The sequence below is a fragment of the Oryzias latipes genome, chromosome 10 (genome assembly GCF_053564925.1).
Source record: "Oryzias latipes strain Hd-rR chromosome 10, Olatipes_Hd-rR_3.1".
NCBI lineage: Eukaryota > Metazoa > Chordata > Actinopteri > Beloniformes > Adrianichthyidae > Oryzias > Oryzias latipes.
Window position 1 is genome coordinate 1,208,025 of NC_136246.1, and position 19,863 is coordinate 1,227,887.

The following is a 19,863-nucleotide window of genomic DNA, read 5'->3' on the forward strand; positions in this document are numbered from 1 at the left end:
TCTGGCCTGTGGCGATGAGGCTCCGGCTGCTGGGGAAGAATTGGAATTCAGCCTTACCGTTTGTTCCCACCTACTGTGCACAGCCCAATGTTAAAGGGGTGAGTGATGAGAGGGGGTTAAGGTCTGTTTTTAAAGAGATCAGTTTGTTTTTATTTTTCATGTAAAGCACTTATGAAACTATTTATGAAACTTGCTATTAAAGTACATACAATTTTGATTTAGTTCTGTCAGGCATAGATAAGAAAACACTGAGCTGAAGTTTACATGTTTTGTTTAATTGCACTTTCCACTTGCACAATAATCTCTCAATGTTAAATCAAACTGGTGATTTTAATGCAATTTGAACACATGCTCACTCTTTTGAAACATTTTTTGAAACACCAAAGAAAGTCAACTAACATGTTTTTGAAAAGGTGACAATATAAAGAGGAACAAAAAAATCAAATGCACGAGTTGTTCTGCACTTGCAGAACAACTCGTGAGCCTTGGATTTAAACAAATTCAGATCCATAAAGAAAACAGCCTCACAAGCATACTGAACATAACACAATTTTAGCATGTCAATGCTGTAATAACAGTATTTGATCTATTTACACAGGTTTTAGAGTCGTGCTTTCAAAACTGAATACACATTTGTATTGGCATTCCCAAAATCTATACATGCTTTTCTAAAAACAACATGAACTGGGGTTGAACTTTGCCACTCTAGAAATCAGTGTTTGATATAACACAATACCAAGTACGACCTGTGAACAACACATTTTCATCAAAACTGTTCATCTAGGAAATCTTTGACTTACGACCTTCATTTTTTTATTTGGTGAAATTATCACTCACAGAAACCTTCTCCAACCAGGAACCAAAGCCCTGTTGACGTAGGTAGGCCCGCAACACACTCTTGGCCTCCTGGTATGCTTTTGCCATTCTCTTAAATGACAAACAGAAAGGTGAAATAAACATAGCAGGAAAAAAAACACTACTTGTTATAGGAAGTAGTTTAGTGTTTTTCCTTAATTGAAAACTTTGACCACAAAACCCTCTAAATTAGTCAATCTAATTAAATCATTAAACTAAAATCAGCTGCTTAGATCGGACTAAAAGCAGTTACCTTCGCCTCTCTGTAAGAGCTTGTAGCAAGGAGATCATGCCTTTGGGCTTCTTTGGCCACAAGTTTAAAGCGGTGCAGCATTGCTGCTTTGCACAGACGGCTTGCCAAAGTAGTGCCACTCTTGAATGGAGATCTACAACAATAAAAGAACAGCATAGACAGAAAAGGTCAGGACACACACAGGTGAAGCCCTAAGCTAACATGATACAGAATTCACTCACTACTTCCTAACCCCAAAAAGTTAAGTGAAGGACAACCCTGCAGTCGGCTGATTTTAATGCAATTCAAACACATGCTCATTCTTATTTAGACCTTTTTTTAAACACCAAAGAACGTGAATTCACTTTTATGATAGAAACTTGGATGATTTATTAAAAGTAAATTTACATAATTGTTTTCAAATGACAAATTGTCAAATGCGATGAATTGTGGTCTATTTGTCTTTTTGCAGCCCACTGGCTTTTCACAGACTTCCAGTAAATTTTCAGGCTGCTGGATTAGGGAATTGTAGATGTGGACCCCCCATCAAAACGGTTAACACCAATGAAATGCACCAAGTAGTCAGTGAATTCAGTGTGCCGTGGAAAATTGGCCTCATTCACTGATCTAAAAACATTTCCCATCAGGAAATCAGCTCTTTGTTCATCCAAACAGGTCCTGATAAAACACTGAGTAGTTAGGAATATGAAAGATCATAAAATACTTTTTCTTTGTGTTTATTTGATTCTATTAAAGACATTTTGATAAGAATGACGGTAACGCGATTTAGCTGCAGCTATAACTGTTTTCTGAAAAGTCCCGCAGCTTTTACCGTCTCCACGACTCCACCAATCATTCTTGAAGGCTTAATCACATGTCATCAGTCTGACCAATCAGAAGTGTTTAAAGTATTCACTTCCTTGTTCCAATTTAGCTCATAACTCAGTCAGTTCCAACAAAAACACCAGCTAAAGCTCGTCTTTAGCGGTGTAGCTTTCCACAGAATCCGGTATCAGACCGTGGAACAAGTGAACAAAACCATGAATCTCAGAGACGCGAGTCTTTCTGCTGTTTTCTGGCAGTTTTTACACTACATCTCCCATGATGCATTGGCTTAAAGGGACAGCGCCTCAGCGTACAATGAGTCGTCCTTACACGTCTTGAAACCACAACGAACATACAGTTTGTATGTAACTTAACTTTTATTACATCTTTTAGAAAAAACATCTGCAACTTCCTGCTTTTTCTGCCACAATTATCACAAAAATGCACATCAGATTGCCGGGGGGGGGGGGGGGGGGGGGGCTGTAGATCAAAACAGACTATGAGTTTCTGCTTTTTTTTTTTTTTTGGGATGCTGGATCTGCCGCAGGATTTTTGTCAAGGTTAAAGTGTGCCGTGGCTCAAAAAAGGTTGAAGAACACTGCTCTAACACATGCACTGAGATAAGATAAGATAAGATAAAATATTCTTCATTGATCCCACTTTGGGGACATTCAATTGCTACTGCAAGTCAGTGCAAAAAAAGAACAAGAGCAATGTGCAAAAATACAAAGGTAATAACATTTTACAAGAAGAAGAATGTGGCCTAACAGGGCCACAGATAAGCAGAATTAACGGTAACGCTTTATAATAAGTGTCCTTAATAAACTGTAAGACATTAAAAAACACTAGTAATGTTTTAGTAAGCTGCTTATAAGTACATTAATAAGCATTTGTAAATGTCTTACAACTGACTTACAAGTTTAAATAAGCCGTTTATAAATACATTAACATATTCCTTAATAAATTACTTATAAGACATTAACAAGCATGAGTAATGTGCTATTAAGTTGCTTATAAAGACATTTATTAGCATTTGTTAATCTTATTCACAAACTATTTATAAATTGCTTGTATGGGATTAATAAACATAATAACAGTTTTCATATTAACAGTTTATTGAGTGTTTTGCAGCCCCCCCAATCTAAAGCGTGACCAAATAGGGGGTGGACTTTACAAGCCATTTAGAAATTGTTTACAGAATTTGCCCAGCTAAAATGTTTATTTAAAATAGATTTAGATTAAACATTGATACACAGTGTAGTTTTTGCTGCAATTTCCCTGAAACAGTCCTCCATCTCTTCTGGTATTGTCCTAAAGTTAAAGTGTTTTGGCAGAAGATGTGTGATTTCATTAATGATAAAATTGATCCTTGTTTTATTTTATTCTGGAAAGATGTTGTGTATCAAAGATGTCTAATGCCAAAAAATATACAAAAGAACTCTGGTTTACTTTTAAATCTCTTGCTCATTTTGGCCAAATTTCATATTCATAAATGTAAATTCTCTGGTTGAAAATCCTGTTTCCTTGTATTCACTCTGAGGTAAATCAGTATATTAATAGTATTCGTAATTCTGAGAAGCAACAAACCTTGTCTGTATGTGAAAGATTCACATTTTCTCGTAGAGTTTAACCCCTTGGCTTGTTTCTATTTCTATTCTTGTTTTTTTATACATATGTGTATTTGATATTTGCAATTATGTTCTTATTGCATACCTGAATCCTAGTAAAATGGCATAATGTGGAATAAAGTTTATTTAAAAAAAATATAAATTGCTTGTATTAATAAATATATCAACAGTTCCCATGTCAAGCTGGACTTACATTTTTTTGGCTACGTTCACACTGCAGGCTGAAACGACCCAATTCCGATTTCTTTGCCCCTATGCCACCTGTATCTGATCTTTTCATGACAGTCTGAACGACACAGATCCGATCTTTTCAAATGTGGCCCAGGCCACTTGGGTATGTGGTCCTGAATCCGATACGTATCCGACCTTTTGAAATGCGACCGCCGTCTGAACTGCCAGAGCGTTCAGAAATGGCAGAGCGTGGTGTTGAACCTTCTGGGTTTTCTTCCCTGTTCTGACCCTCAGATTCTCCAGAGCGGTTTAATAAAGAGTCAATAGCATTTACTCTGGGGGAAGCCTTTTTTTATTATTTTTCTCCTTAACAAACAACATGAATGCGCGCCCCACTGCCCCCCTCATTCCCTACCTCGCTACACGAGCTGTCTCCTGTCTCTTACACACACACACACACATGCACGCACGCGCGCAGGCCCAACACATACACATCCCCATTCCACAACCAAAGGATCCCCCCAGACACCCCCGCACCGCCCGCTGACCCGTCCCATTCGAGTAAAGGAGGAAGACGGGGCCTGATGTGACCATCCTCCTCTTGGTGTGTGCGTGTTGGAATACAGTATTCCGCCCATATTTGCGGGGGTAAGGGACCAAAGATACCCGCGACTATGCAAAATCTGTAAACACAGAGAAACACCCCCATCCCTAGCGGGTGAAGAGTAATATACTGTCTGCATAAACACTTGATTTTTGTTTCAATTCCCCCTATGATCATAGTTACCATGGCGCCGTGTGTGGCAGCTTATCAGGCCAGCTCTACCCTTTTGTGTTCTTGACTTTGCGTTTTTTCAATATTGTCTTCCACCTTATTTGTGTTTTTTGTATTTTTCAACAACTAATACGAAGTTCTGCGAGAAAGGACAGGAACATCATTACTTTTGCTTTTTTCTCAACTTTTTGAACCGGCCTCAGGGGATCCGTTAGGATGCAGCTCCATTGTTTACATTCGAGATCAGCTGTTAGCTCTTAGCTGAGCTGAGATTCTCCTCGCTGGAAAGCCAGATATTCCAGCTGAAATATGGAGGAAACGACGAGGCTGCAGAGCTGGAGTTAAACGCCGGGAGAGAAGACGGAGGTACAAGCCATGTTTACCATCCGTTACTATGGGAAACGTCCGCTCTCTCTCTATCAAGCTGGACGAGCTAACAGCGCTCATGCGTCTGCAGCCGGTGTACCGTGAGAGCAGCCTGCTGTGTTTCACCGAGACGTGGCTCCACCAGGACATGACAAACTCCGTGGTCTCTGTTCACGGACTAACGTTGGTGCGGGCGGACCGGAGCGCGGCGCAGAGCGGAAAGAAGAAAGGCGGTGGTCTGGTCTGGCGGTGTTCGTGAATGACAGATGGTGTAACCCGAACCACATCACTGTGAAAGAACAGCACTGCAGCAAGGACATTGAACTGGTGGCAGTCAGCGTTCGGCCGTACTACGTCCCACGGGAGTTCTCCCATGTGCTGGTGGTGACTGTGTACGTCCCTCCGTCGGCTGACGCTGCTGTCGCTTGTGAGCGCGTGCACAGCACCGTGTCCCAGCTGCAGACACAACACCCACAGGCCCTGATCCTAATTTCTGGGGACTTTAACCATGCATGCACCCCCCTCTCCGCCACCCTGTCCAACTTCACCCAGTATGTGAACTGTCATACGAGGGACAGAAAAACTCTGGACCTTTTCTATGCTAACATCAAGAATGCATATACTTCTGCCCCCCTCCCCCCTTTAGGACGCTTTGATCACAGCCTGGTCCATCTGTCCTCTGCGTACACTCCAGTGGTGAAACAGCAGAAACCACCGATTAAAACGGTGAAGATCTGGACTGAGGAGGTAACAGAGCGACTAATGGACTGTTTTAGCACCACAGACTGGGACGTTCTCTGCAGTCCAAACGGGGGGGGGGGCATTGACAGTCTCACTGACTGCATCACGGACTATGTCAATGTTTGTGTGGAAAACACAGTGCCAACAAAAACAGTGCAGTGTTTTTCCAACAATAAGCCCTGGGTCACTCCTGAGCTGAAGACCCTCCTAAATGAGAAGAAGAGGGCTTTTCTCTCTGGGGACAAGGAGGAGCTACGCAGAGTACAGAGGGACCTGAAATACAACATCAGGAAGTGCAAAGACGCTACAGGAAGAAGCTGGAGCAGCGCCTGGAACAGAACAATATCCGTGATGTGTGGAGGGGTCTGAAACACATCTCAGGCCACGCTGAGGCTGGAAATGGTCGCCAGGTCACAGGTGACCAAGCCTGGATAAATGAACTGAACCTGTTCTTTAACAGATTTGATTCTGCCCAGCCCCCAGTCTCCACCCACACGGCCCCCCCTTCACACCTTTCCAGCTCAGGCGTCTCCTCCCAGCTGCAGCTGTTACCACCTCAGCACCAAGCAGACCACTCTGCCCTTCTTCCAATAGAAGCAAAGGGACCCCCCCCCCCCCCCCCCAACGACTCACAGCACCAGACCAGCCACCGCCCACCCACCCTCCAACCCCCCTCTTTCTCACCCTGAATCAGGTTAGGATGGAGTTAAGGAGAACAAAGGCCAGGAAGGCAACAGGGCCTGACAGCATCACCTCCAGGCTCCTCAGGGAGTGTGCAGACCAGCTCTGTGAGGTGATGCTGTTCATATTTAATATGAGCCTCAGACTGGAGAAGGTACCAGTCCTCTGGAGGACTTCCTGCCTGGTTCCGGATTCAAAGGTACTACGGAACCGGAACCAGCCCGAGTCGCTTTCACCTGCTGAGGAGACTGAGCTCCTTTGGTGTGTGCAGACAGCTGCTGAGGACCTTTTATGACACTGTGGTGGCCTCAGTGGTCCTTTATGGAGTTGTGTGCTGGGGGGGGGGGGGCGCAGTGCAGGCAGATACTTGAGGAGGCTTAACAAACTGGTTAGGAAGGCCGGCTCTGTCCTGGGCTGCTCACTAGAGTCCATGGAGAGGTGGCGGTCAGGAGCCTAGCTAACATCCATCATGGATAACCCCTCCCACCCCCTGCACCAAACTGTAGAGGCGCTGACCAGCTCCTTCAGCACCAGACTGTTGCACCCTCAGTGTAAGAAGGAGCGCTAACGCAGGTCTTTCCTCCCCACAGCCATCAGACTGTACAACACCGTGTTACAGTGACACTCCACGGTCCCAGGGTGTTTTTTCATTCACTCATTTATTTATTTATTGTTGTAGTTGTTGTTTTTCAATTGTTTTTGTTCCTGAACAGTTGTTTGTTTTTGGTGTGAACTTCATTACTTATTTCTGTATTTGAAAAAAAAAAAGTTTTTTATGTGTTTTACAGTTGATCACATGTTTTGTAGACCACATGTTTTTACACTTTTGCAGCTGTATTTAATATTTAATTATTTATTTAATAAGAATCTCATTTTTGATAATAATTTTCATAATAATTTTTAATTATTTAATGTGAATGTCATTTGTGATGTCTTTTTTTGATGTTATATTATATACATTATTTCTGAATGTCGTTTTTGCTGCCACACATAAATGAAATTTCCCCATTGTGGGATTAATAAAGTCATTTATCTATGTCTTCCTTCTGTCTTATGGCTGCAGCAAGGTTCAATAAAAAGGGCAAAGAGAAGGGGTGATGGTGGACACCCATGTCTCATGCCTCGTTGTGATCTTTCATAAATATAACCATTTTATAAAAAACTGATGCCAAAAGGTCCCACAATTCTTTGTCAAACTTTGTAGGAAAGCCGTCTGGCCATGGAACTTTTTTTATTGGCTTTCTGCAGCAGAGACTCATGAAGTTCTGCCCTGTGGTTTCTGACAGTTTTGAGTTGATGGCACTGCTGGACATCCTCAGTTTTCCAGGAGTATTAAACTTGAAGTGTCATACATATGCTGCACTAATTTTCCACTAATTATCTAATTGTTTTTTACTTCTTCAAAAGAACTTGAACACCTTGAAACTCTACTCTGCTGTGAAATCTTTGTCTGGGAAAGACCTCTTTGATGCAGTACAACTACCTTATTTCTTGCTGCTGTTGAAACTGTCTTTCCCAGCCTTACCACTGATGGCAGAGTTTGGTCAATTCCAGTTTGAAGAGTCCAACAAACAGCAACTGTTTCTGTTTGATTTCATGACTGGGTGTGATATTGATAAATGGCAAATGAAATACACTTTTCTACCTTCCTTAAAGGCCCAAAGCGCTTTACAGTCACAGTCTATTTCACACATAGATTTACACACTGATGGCAGCTCCGCAGCCAAACACTGGCACCAACCTTTTACCGCCAGAGGCAAGGTGGGGATCATTGTCTTGCCTAAGGATACATGGGCAGGCAAGGCGGAAATCGAAACTGCAATCTTCTGACGACCTGCACAACCGCTGCCTCATGGCCCTAAGATATTGATGATCTTAGCCCCTGTTTGATATAAATGGTTAATTAAAGACCTGACTGCAATCCTGTTGCTGTTGTGTACCTGTTAGAATTGATGCTGGTTTGAAGCGAAACAACGGAAAGACCAATATTGATCTGATTAAGAATTTACTTTTCTTTGCTTACTTTGCATTTTGCAAATTGTTAAAAAAAACAATTATTACTTATAATTCTAAAAGCCTTTCTCTTTTACAGCATTAGCATTTTCCTGCCTGCTTAAAACTTATGTACAGAGCTGAATGTGTGATTTCCTGATACAATCTGCATTCAGTTATTAATGAGACAACAAAGAAGGCTTTACATAGTAGACAAACAAATTGAAAAATCAGTCTTTACTTACTCTTCTACAGTCTTGCCCTCAAGACCATCTACAACTTCGGACGTGCTGTCTCCCTCACTCCAGTTAATACCAAGGGTCAGCTGGTTGCTGCTGGTAGTGCAGGTGGCCACAGAAGGCACAAGACTGATTTGGGGCCTCATCATGCAGTAAAACATGGGAAGTTGAGAAGTGACTCCCTCCACACGCTGACAAACTGAGACCTCCATGCCACGAACGTCAGTACAGCAGGAGTCACCTGTAAGATTTCAGGAAATTACCAAAAGGTGTTTTAATAAACCTTTTCACTTTCGAAAAAGTTAACTCAAAGTGAACCTAGTTGATGTAAATTACATCTGTTGGCCAAACAAGCACTGATGGACTTTGGAATTTTGATTTTAACAAATTCAATTTTTGCATATCTTTGCAGAAATTCTGTATGTAGCAGCAGATAGCATCATATAAACAGGCTAAATTTGTACTTTTTACTTACCAATGAGAATGCTTTGAACATAGATTGGCTCAATAAAGTGACTAAGCAGTGCTCCCTGATATCCTATCACCTGCCACTGTGTGATCTTGTCTGCTGTGGACATGCTGACCACCTTGTAGGCAAAGTTTTCAACAGCTGATGATAAAACCGAGACCACCTGTAAAAGGAAAACAAACAGTGTAGTTTACCCTCATTAACATATACAGATTTTTTAAATAAAAAAATCGTTGTATATTGAACCAAGTCTAAAGGATTTTATCTTTTAAATCACAACACCTTGCCCTCCACCATCAGGTGCAGGCCAATCTCACTGTTGACTTTCCAAGCTGAAATAGAGAGTGGGTTCAAGTACCTGTAGATAAAGCACATGGCCAAATTTAATTAAATAGGTTTACTTGTGTTGCAGCAATTGAAATATTACTGTTTTTAAACATTTTCTGAAAATGAATAATAGACACCAAACAGACACCAGGCAGACAGTTGTTAACACACAGTGGCACAAACAAATGTGTCACAGGGACAGTAAATCCTCTCTATTTAGAGTCCCTCTGATGAAGCCCATGCTTTTGAGTTTTTTAGATGTGAGTGTGGCATTTTTTGAAACACCAAAGAACACGTGTGGCATTTTTCTTATTAAGAGAACAAATGTAGGAAATCTTTTCATTTTTTGTATTTTTCCTTTTAAATTGCTATCAGTCAAACTGTTGCAAAGAATGAATGAGCTGATGTGATGTCACAACGGCCCAAGAGCGCAGAAGAGAAAATGGCTCGTTGCTGTGTTCCCCGCACGGATTTTAAGTACGTCCAAGGCTGGATTTTGTTTTTGGCCGAAAAGAAAACATATTTAAAATTAAACTTAAAGTCCCAAATATGTTCATTGCATTTGTGTTCTCGTTCTCCGACAGAGTTTAAAGGCTTGCTGTCCTGCATTAACCAGAGGGCGTAAAAATAAAATCAAGAATGAAAACAGGGGACCTTTTTTATTATTGCCTCAATGAAAAAATGAACATTTTTATTAAGTGTAGGAGGACCGAGCAGGCTGGTGTAGCCCTGACTACTTTGCAGCTTCGCCCCATCCGCAGCTATGACATAAAGCTCTAGCGAGAGTTTGTGCGATTATCGCACTAGGCCTTATAAAGGGGCATGCGGAGTCAGTTTTGTTTATGGAAGTCAGACGAAGGGGGCGGTCACTGCCAGCATGAGACGCGGGCGGGTAATGAGAAGCGCTATGTGAATGAGTAATGTGGGAACTGGTGAGTGTTTTGTATATATTGGGGTGTCATTCTTAAACACTCTCGGTTATGTGCACAGGCGGATCAGCTGATGCTGGTGTTAGCTGAATTCGTCTTGTTGAACGGGTTATGTGTGTTTTGTTGTTCTGTGCACACGGTGGTTTTGAAATGCTGACGTGTTGTCACTGATGTTTGGGATTTGAATCACTCTTTATTGGTTTGTATTCACTGAATTTATTGGTTATGTTTGATCTGGAGTACTCTTTATGAACTTTAGTTGTTTATTTGCTGGAATTTGTGTTTTACTTTAATGTCCTCTTCCATTACAAAGAAGTTAGTTATTGCTGGTTCTGTGCAGGCCAGGTTCCACCGAGGATGGAGGCTGTTCGGCCATTGAATTCAGGCCTTTCCAAGCTGGAAACATTGGACTGGGCGGTAAGAGGCATCTACACCTACACCCCCATATGTGGATATGATGGATCTATGCGATGAACTTTGCTTACACTGATCTTCCTGGTCTGGATTTATGAACATTATTGGAGGATGGACAGCAGATGCACTGCAGTGAACTGATTCATGTTTTTTTTGCTTGTTTATTTTCTGTTTTAAATCAAATATGAATACATATATACACTTTCTGCATCTTAATGTTGCTCGTCATCATTAGCACTTCCTCTGAGACGAACTTTGGCCCTTATAACTAGTTTTAACTAGAGTCTGGTGGATTCTAGTTAACTGGCTACACTGGCTTCCCATCCCGCAGCAGGTCTCTGTCTGGCCGCCAGCTCACCTCCCGGGAGCCGGTGTAGTGATTGTAATCACAACAGTTCCATGGGCCCTGCGACAGACTGTCCAGGTTGTACCCGCCTTCGCCCAACAGTAGCCGGGACAGGCTCCGGAAACCCCGCAGCGGGTTAAGAAAGTAGATGGACGTTCAGGAGAACTATGGATCGATCCAGCAAATTGGATATGTACAGTCAGGACCATAGATATTTGGACAGAGACACAGTCTGTCAGAGTCTTTCTAATTTAGTTTCTGTACATTACCACAGTAAATTTTAAATAAAACAACTCAGATGCCATTGAAGTGCAGACTTTCAGCTTTTATTCCATGGGTTGAACAAAAAGATTGCATCAAAATGTGAAAAACTAAAGCATTTTTAAACACAATCCCTTCATTTCACGGGCTTGTGAGTAATTGGACAAATGAAATAACTGAAAAATGACAAAAAATATAAACGCAACACTTTTGTTATTGCTCCCATTTTTTATGGTATGAACTCAAAGCTGTGAAACATTTTCCACATACACAAAATAACCAGTTCTCTGAAATATTGTTCATAAATCTGTGATAGTGAACACTTCTCTTTTGCCAGGACAATCCATCCTACCTCACAGATGTGCCATATCAAGATGCTGATTAGACAGCATGATTATTGCACAGGTGTGCCTTAGACTGGCCACAAGCCACAGTCTTCTTTTGATGGTAGACTTGGATATTGATCCGCCTACCTCCTGGAGAGTGTTGTTCACTTGGTTGGCTGTTGTGAACAGGTTCCTCTTCACCGTTGGAAATGATTCTGCCATCATCCACCACTGTTGTCTTCCGTGGACGTCCAGGTCTTTTTGCGTTGCTGAGTTCACCAGTGCTTTCTTTCTTTCTCAGGATGGACCACACTGTTGATTTTGCCACTCCTAATACTGTAGCAGTTTCTGGTTTCATGTCTTTTTTCTGTTTTCTTAAATCTTAATGATGGCTCCTTTCACCTGCATGGGGAGCTCCTCTGACTGCATTTTGTCTGTTCACAGCAAAATCTTCCAAGTGCAGCACAAGTCGTCTAATCAACTCCAGGCCTTTTATCTGCTTCACCCATAATGACATAACAAGGGAATTGCCCACACCTGCCCATGCAATAGCATGGAAGTCAATTGTCCAATTACTTATGAGCCCATGAAATGAAGGGATTTTTTAAAAAAATACTACAGTTTTTCACTTTTTTATGCAATCTTTTTGTTCAACCAATGGAATAAAAGCTGAAAGTCTGCACTTTAATGGCATCTGAGTTGTTTTATTTAAAATTCACCGTGGTAATGTACAGAAACTAAATTAGAAAGAATGTGTCTCTGTCCAAATATTTATGGTTTTGACTGTATATGTCCTTTTTAGATTTATTTAGACACAGGGACAGCGCATATTGATAAACATTTTTGTCAATATGCCAGAGTTAGCCATTTCACATGCCCAGAGTTGAGTTGACGCGGTGCAGTGACCTTGCCAGGGTTCAGATTTTGTAACTGTGGCAGGCGGTGGAACGCTGCTCAATTCTCGCTGCTGCCAGAGCTTTGCGCCGGACCCGTCACTGAATCGTGTCTGTACCATTCACACATCCCCATTCCACTGTGGAATGGGGATGTATGGGCTGGTGTGTTTGTGTTTAAGAGAGAGGAGAGAGCGGGTGCAGCGCAGGAGGGAGTGAGAGGGGGCAGCGGAAGTGTGTTGGGGACGCGCACTCATGTGTGTTACGGAGGAAGGAGAACGGTAATAAAAGAAGGCTACCCCGAGAAGAACTGCTATTGACTCTTTATCAACCCGCTCTGGAGAATCTGAAGGTCCGAACGGGGAAGTGAACCCCGAAGGAGGATCCAACTTCGGCCCTGGAGAAGGTCTCCTCCGCGTTTCTGACAACGGTCGGAAAGGAAAAAAAGTCATCGCGGGAAAGGTTCAACACCACGCTCAGCCATTTCGCTGGAAATTTTTTCAAAAAACCGAGCGGTTGCGATAAGAGCCCTTGAGTTTGGCCTGAATAGAGCTGTCACCCCAAATATAAATCCAATCGGTGACCTCGCTTCCCTTCCACTGACTGGTCTCAGCAGCATCGCCCGCCATGGTTGATGTTTATGTTCTGATTCCCGCCTACTTCTAAGCAGAATTATGACTTTTGTAGCATATCAATGAACAAACATGTGACCTGGCCATTCAGACAGGGGTCGCATTTGAAATGATCGGATACGTATCGGATTTAGGACCACATACCCAAGTAGCCTGGGTCACATTTGAAAAGATCGGATCTGTTGTCGTTCAGACTGTCATGAAAAGATCGGATTCAGGTCGCAACAAAAATATGCTGACTCGGCAAAAAACAAAAAATTTGGATTTTGTTTTTTGAGAATTGACTAACAAAACCAATATATCCTCCATCCATCCATCTTCCTCTGCTTATCCGGGACCGGGTCGCGGGGGCCTTGTTGGCGACATCTAGAGGAAGTTTTGAAATCATTACAGGATGGCGACACGACCTACGGTTTGGCGGCCATTTTGTGCCAAAATCGTTGATTTTGCCATTTTCGCGTTTTTCTTCGACATAGGAAAAATACATTTTTTTGGAGCAATTTTCACAAAATTTGTGAAACGTGTCGCTAGCCCAAGTCTTCAACTACCTCTGGAGTTTCGTCGACCTTTGAACAGGGGAGAAGGCCGCTATCTTGAATTTTCAAAAAAAAAAAGCACCTTTAGCACCAGATACAAAAGAACACTCGTCGTTGGAATTTTCATCTATTGTCTTGTAATTTATCGGGCATCAACGGCAAGTTACTCTGGAAAAATTGTTGCAATTAGAAGTTTAAGATTTTGAACGACGTCCGCTTGGCAAATTCACAACTGTTGCAATTTTAGCTAGCTCGCACATTTTTTATCCGAATGTCGTGAGAATATGGAAAATTGAACTTTTTTTATAGCAATCTTCACGAAGTTTCACACACATGTTGCCAACCTAAGTCTACAACCACCTCTGAAATTTTGGCGTCCTTTGACTTCGGGAAAAGGCTCCCATCTTGAATTCTTTCATAAAAAGCACCTTTATTACCGGATACAAACATAAACTTGTCGTTGGGATTTTTAATCAATCGTCTCAAAACTTCTTGGGCATCAATGGCAAGCTACTGTGGAAAAACTGTTGGAATTAGAAGTTGTAGATTCTCTATGACATGTTGTGGCAAGCTAGCCAAAGTGGCAAACTGTTATGACACCCATGTCTTTCAATGGAATACTGTGAAAATTGAATGCATGCTGGAATGGCTGGAACCGAACATAATGAAAAACACGGACATACGGACATATAAGGAATGTGGGCGTGGTTATAATTAAACCTCAGTAGCTAAGGACATCCAAAAGTTTACTGTCAATCCGTTCGTCATCCCGAGGAGACAAAAACATAAAATGGTTGCTATGGAGATAAGCTCAACAGAAAATTTTTTCATTTTGAAAAAAGTGGATTTTCTATCAACTTATGACATGTAGCTAGGCACACAGCAAGACTATAAAAGATTAACCGCATTATAGCAAGGGGCCACTGTACAGACAAAATACACAACTTAATGAAATGCTTGTATGAAGACAAAATGTAGAAAACCAAAGCTGGCATACTTACAGCTTAGACGGAATGACAGCAGCACCCTTTGGCAGACTGTTCACATACAAATGAAGGCTGATTCCAGTTTTCAGGCTGAGAAGATTGCTGTTGCTCTTATGCTGGTAAACTGACTGCTGGCTCAGAGTGGGATTTTTGCTGTAAAACATCAGCAAGTTCCTGTAGAGATATCTGACAATAAAGTGTGAGAATGAGTCAAGTTCCTGTAACACAGTGTAGACATGTAATATCCTTTCATTGTCCCAATGTAAGGATATTGTAGCAACAACATAGGAACCAAACAGTCTCTAATCTGCCATCATGCCACTGTTCATCATTGTTGCTCGTCAAGGTCCTCAGCACCTACATCACCTCCGACTTGACTGTCGGTGTGAGCCACACACTGTTCGGAAGTCAGACGCACATTTTTTTCAATGCGGCGCATCCTTCGTGACACCATAGGTTGCATTGTTTGCAGTGATGGAAAATTAGGAGAGAAATAGACAGCCTGCTTTTGGGCTTTCCTGTACTCGCCGTTTTTCTTGCTATTCAATCTGCTTAAACCCTCTTTATGCCAAGTTTAGATGTCTTTTGGCAAACCATGCAGTTTGCTTCATAAGGATTAACCGCTACAAGTAATCCATATTTTTAAATCATTTCTCCATAAATTTACACTTTTTCCAGCGCCAACATGCATGAGCTAATTTGCTAGCTAAGGTCAAAACGATTTACCACCAGTTCACAATCATCGTGACCTGGCCATATTTTCTTCTTTTCTTGTGACAGGAAGTCACATCACATCGCCAAGAACAACATTTAAGAATCTTTCATCAGAATTTAAGACAATCTAATTCTTTTTAAAGCCTTATTTTAGTTAAATTGCGTCTAAGACTTTTTAAGGATCTGTTGACACCCTTTATGAGTTCATTCACATTATCACAGACTTGTAAGACATAGAAAGCAATAAAACACAGGAGGCGCCTTATTTTGGAATTGTGCTGCAGGCACAATCAGCATTAATCAAGTATAATACAGATTGTAATATTTTAAACACTTAAATTCCAAGAAATAATGTTGCATCCAATGTGACTAGTCCTGTACCGGGATTTTCAGAGGTTTTACGCAGGGAGGTTTAGGCATTTGTTGACACACTGTCTCACTTCCAAGGGTCTCAAAAGTAGCTGACACCCACCAAAAATTCGCCTGTGACTTAAGAAATTGCTACCTACTTTTTGGTCATGAACAAAAGTTTTCTTTAGTGACAAATTAGTCATGTTCATTAGCTCTCCTTTCGGTGAATTTATTTTTCTTCAGTGCTCCTTTACTTTCCACGCAAGAGTTAAACATAGTCCTTTGTGATACGAGAGCCCCCCCAAAATGAATCAAGGTTGCTACATTTTTATTGACTATTGTTTGCACGTGTTCAAAGATCTCAACGTGCAGCGAAACCCCTTAGTTTTGGTTCTTCTTTTGTTTCTTTTCAGACTTTACCTATTTGACGTGAAATTCAATTTTAAAACAAAAAAAATTATAGAAAAAGTAAAATATGTGCATCATAGGATAACAGCCCGTTCTAGTGTCTATAGAGGGATGTAAAACTGCACTTGTGAATAATAAATAATCAACAATTGCACTTGTATAACCGTAAAAACATAATGTACATTTATTTTATTGAATAAATGGATGGTAGATATTGCACTTTGCAGCATTGCAATAACCTAAAACAGAACTAACCTCATAAGAGACCTCCTTGCAGTGACAACTGCATGCGAATCGTGCACAATCCGACCATCCGATGAGATACTCTCTCGAGTATTAAAGCCCCCTGTGCCAAGAGCCACCACCTTGCATTCACTGGCTTAAAAGATCAAAGGAGGTGTTCACATTCTACAACAGTTTCATTCATTCAAAAGTTCTTTAAAAAAAACAAAAGAAAAAACAATAAACATTGTAAAATTTGAGTGAGTCTAAATCCTTTAATAACAAAAGTGTTTATATAAAAGGCTGAATTTTGAAATTTTTAGAAAGCTAATGGATGATTAAAAAAAAACAGTTCTGCTCAGCAATTTGTAACCTTCACTGATCTTGGTTCCAAACCATTTCACCTAAAATGATCAACAGATGAAGACATTTCACCAAGGACAATTTAAAATCAAGTGCTGAGCAACACCACAGATAATCAAGGTAGTTTCGTAGACAGTGCTGGCTGTGCAGAACAGAATACAAAATTTTTAATTTTAAATCTTATGAAAAAGACCTGGTAAAAGGTAGGGGTGGGGAAAAAAAAAAAAAATCAACAAACATTTTAAGAGAAACAAGTATGAAAGCCTTCGTAAGAGTTAGTCACTTACAAGTCTGAAGGAGGAAAGCTGCTATGGTGCCGGCACAGCCAGAGAACTGAGGGTGGCAGCTCATCAGTCTGCTGAGCTGAGCCCTGACTGCATGAGGAATCTGCTTGTTGACAGGAATCTTTGTTTCTAAACAGAAAAAGATAACCACCGAAAAGTTAAACGCATCAAAACTTCAACTACTGTCTTAATAAACTATATAAATAAGTCAGAATGGTTTCTTTCTTGTTTTTACCATCTAAAAAACTTGCAAAACTGAGTCCAATTGCGTCGTGATCTGAGATGGAGATGCTGATCCACGCTTTTATTTGTTCTAGTCTTAATTACTGCAACTCCATCTTGAGATGTTTAAGAGAAAAAATCTTTAGAATGACTCCAGGTTGTCCAGAACACTGTCCTGCTGCGAGGCTTTTAACTATTTCATCCAAGTTTTAACTTGTCATCCCGTTGTTAGTCCAGCCTCCATTTTTTAATCCTGGTTTTAACATACACAGCTTGTAACAACCAAGCATTGGTCTATAGAAAAGACCTTTTGCAGCCATACACTCCCAGCAGGTCTGAGATCATGTGACCAGGGTCTGCTGGTTGTTTAGACAACCAAACTAAAGGTGACAGAGCCTTTGCAGCAGTGGCTCCACCGCTCTGGAACTCACTTCCTCTCAGCCTCAGATCGGCAGACTCATTGTTTTCTTCTTTTTAATCTTTTTAAAATTCCTTTTTCATAATTCTTTTTTATATTCTGTGTTTTACAGTGTTTAACTGTAAAGCACTTTGACATTTTTATCCTGAAAGGTGCTATACAAATAAAGTTTATTATTATTCTTTTAAATACAGTGTCATCAGTTTTCTTCTATAGCATGCGAGTCACTTCCATGTTTCCTCATCAAGGTAGTCATGAAAAATGGGAGCATTCACATTATAATTTATTTACACATATATAATTCTACACTAAAACTCTGTTGATAAAGCAAAGGAAAACATGCATTCAGCCTTTTATTGTGAATAGTCTAAATGCAGAATAGAGCATTTAGATGGCATCTGCAATAACAGGGTAAATATCTGTGGGGGACGAGAGATGACCAGATGAATGTTTGGGGTCATGTGTGTCAGAGTGAAAATACAATCTACTAGTGACAATCCGCAATGTGTTATTGAATTTTGACTTTTTGGTCATTTAACTGTAGTCAACACTAAAAACTCAGCACTTTCGAAAGGGAGATAGTGATTTTAAGATTCCAAAATACCAGAACTGGCTCGGTTATGACGAATGTCAAAGACACAGGATTCTTCTTTCACTGGCAGGGGAGGTGGGGCATCTGGCGAGATTTGGAGCAGGCATGGAAAGACAAAAAGACATTGATTTGTGACGTATAGCAATGGGTTAGGAAAAGTATGTATTCTATTCTAGAGATAATCAAACAGATCTTATAAATGTAGAGAACTAATTAAACTGAAATCATGGATGGATCTGAATAAACTGTCTAATAATTTGAATAAAAAAACAATTACCTTGGGTAATTACAAAGAAAACCTACAATTTCACATAAATGAGAGTTTCTCAAGTCAATTTTTAAGAAATAATAACAATAAATTAAGATTGAAATCACATAGTTCACATATTTAAAGAAAAATATCAAAACAAATTTTAATAAAAAACAGTGTTCATTAGAATTGCTTTATCTAGTTGATTGTAAAGACGTCTGTGGGAATGATTACTAAAGCACACTATTTTCATCTTCCTGCTGGAAGATGAAATCTCCATCTGCATCCAGGACATTGCAGCCTAAATCATGACTGACAACAAAGATTTCATACTGGACCTCCAGCAGCGCTGGTTATGCTCCTTAAAAGTCTTCCTCCAAACTCTTGATCATTTCCAAATGAAAGAACACAGAACCTTCAACCACTGGCCAACAGTCCAGTCCTTCTTTTCCTTGGCCCAGCTTAGACGTTTTCTCTGTTGGTCCGGTCTCAGAAGTGTCTTGACCTAAGGAACCTGACAGTTGTAGTCCATCTCCCGAATATGTCTGATTGTGGTGGTTTTTGAAGCTTCTCCACCTCATTCCAAAAACTCTTTTGGGATATCTGCAGGTTCTTAAATCTTGTCCTTTTGATAATCCACTGAAGTCCATGGTCACCTCTTTTGCTGCTGCGTCTTCTCTAATACTTTGCCCTTTTTATTAGACTTTCTGTTGAACACTGTGAACAGCCATCCTCCTAAGCTAGGAACTTTAGTGGCTTCCCCAGACTACGAAGGGGATTACAGATATCTGTCTAATCTAAAATCTTCCCCATATTGAACCAAACTGAACCAATTTAATGACATCTGGGAAACCTGTGAGGGTGCTTTGAGTTTAGTAAATAATTATTTATTAAATCAGTTTAAATCATTCATGGTCTGCAAAATTTAGCAGATTTCTCAAGAATTTTCACATTTTCTAAAATTCGATTTTCTGGGTTTTATGTGAAGGAAGCCCAGTTTATGTAAAAATGAAAAAATAAATACTTTAAATCAGTTAAACGGTGAGCTTACTTTTAATTGGTAAGTTTACTTGGTAACACTTTATATTAAGATTCCTTAACAAGCTTTGTTAACACATTAACAAGCATTATAAATAATTCATAGGGTGTTAGTAAGACATTTATTAGTACAATAAGTCTAATAAGGTTTATTAAATTACTTAGTTAACACATTTACAAGCATTATTATTAGGATGTTTTCAAGATGCTAATGATGCATTTACTGATATTATAGGTGCCTAACAAATGTGTCAGTGTTTATAAGCTTAATAAGATTTATTAACAACCTTTGTTAACAAATTAAGAAGTATTATTATTGTTTGGGGTTCTACTAAGATATTTATTAGCATTATAGATGCCTGACACAAGCCGAAGTG

At 40.4% G+C, this 19,863-nt stretch overlaps 1 protein-coding gene across 4 annotated transcripts in view; it reads right to left on the reverse strand.

Annotated features, from left to right (window-relative positions):
• Positions 1 to 254: 254 nt before the first annotated feature.
• adad1 (adenosine deaminase domain containing 1 (testis-specific)) overlaps positions 255 to 19,863 on the reverse strand; it is a 28,332-nt gene continuing 8,723 nt past the window's right edge. For 3 of the 4 annotated variants that reach the window (XM_078953797.1, XM_078953795.1, XM_078953796.1), the window contains 9 exons: positions 18,211 to 18,282; positions 16,970 to 17,095; positions 16,353 to 16,476; positions 14,640 to 14,810; positions 9,257 to 9,332; positions 8,981 to 9,137; positions 8,512 to 8,746; positions 1,109 to 1,241; positions 255 to 927 (listed from right to left, as the gene is read on the reverse strand). In XM_078953797.1, the coding sequence (XP_078809923.1) occupies positions 814 to 927; positions 1,109 to 1,241; positions 8,512 to 8,746; positions 8,981 to 9,137; positions 9,257 to 9,332; positions 14,640 to 14,810; positions 16,353 to 16,476; positions 16,970 to 17,095; positions 18,211 to 18,282 (1,208 nt within the window). In that variant the 3' untranslated portion in view covers positions 255 to 813. Of the gene's footprint in view, positions 928 to 1,103; positions 1,242 to 8,015; positions 8,157 to 8,511; positions 8,747 to 8,980; positions 9,138 to 9,256; positions 9,333 to 14,639; positions 14,811 to 16,352; positions 16,477 to 16,969; positions 17,096 to 18,210; positions 18,283 to 19,863 lie in introns of those variants that run through there. The other variant, XR_013658444.1, reaches the window with a different exon arrangement.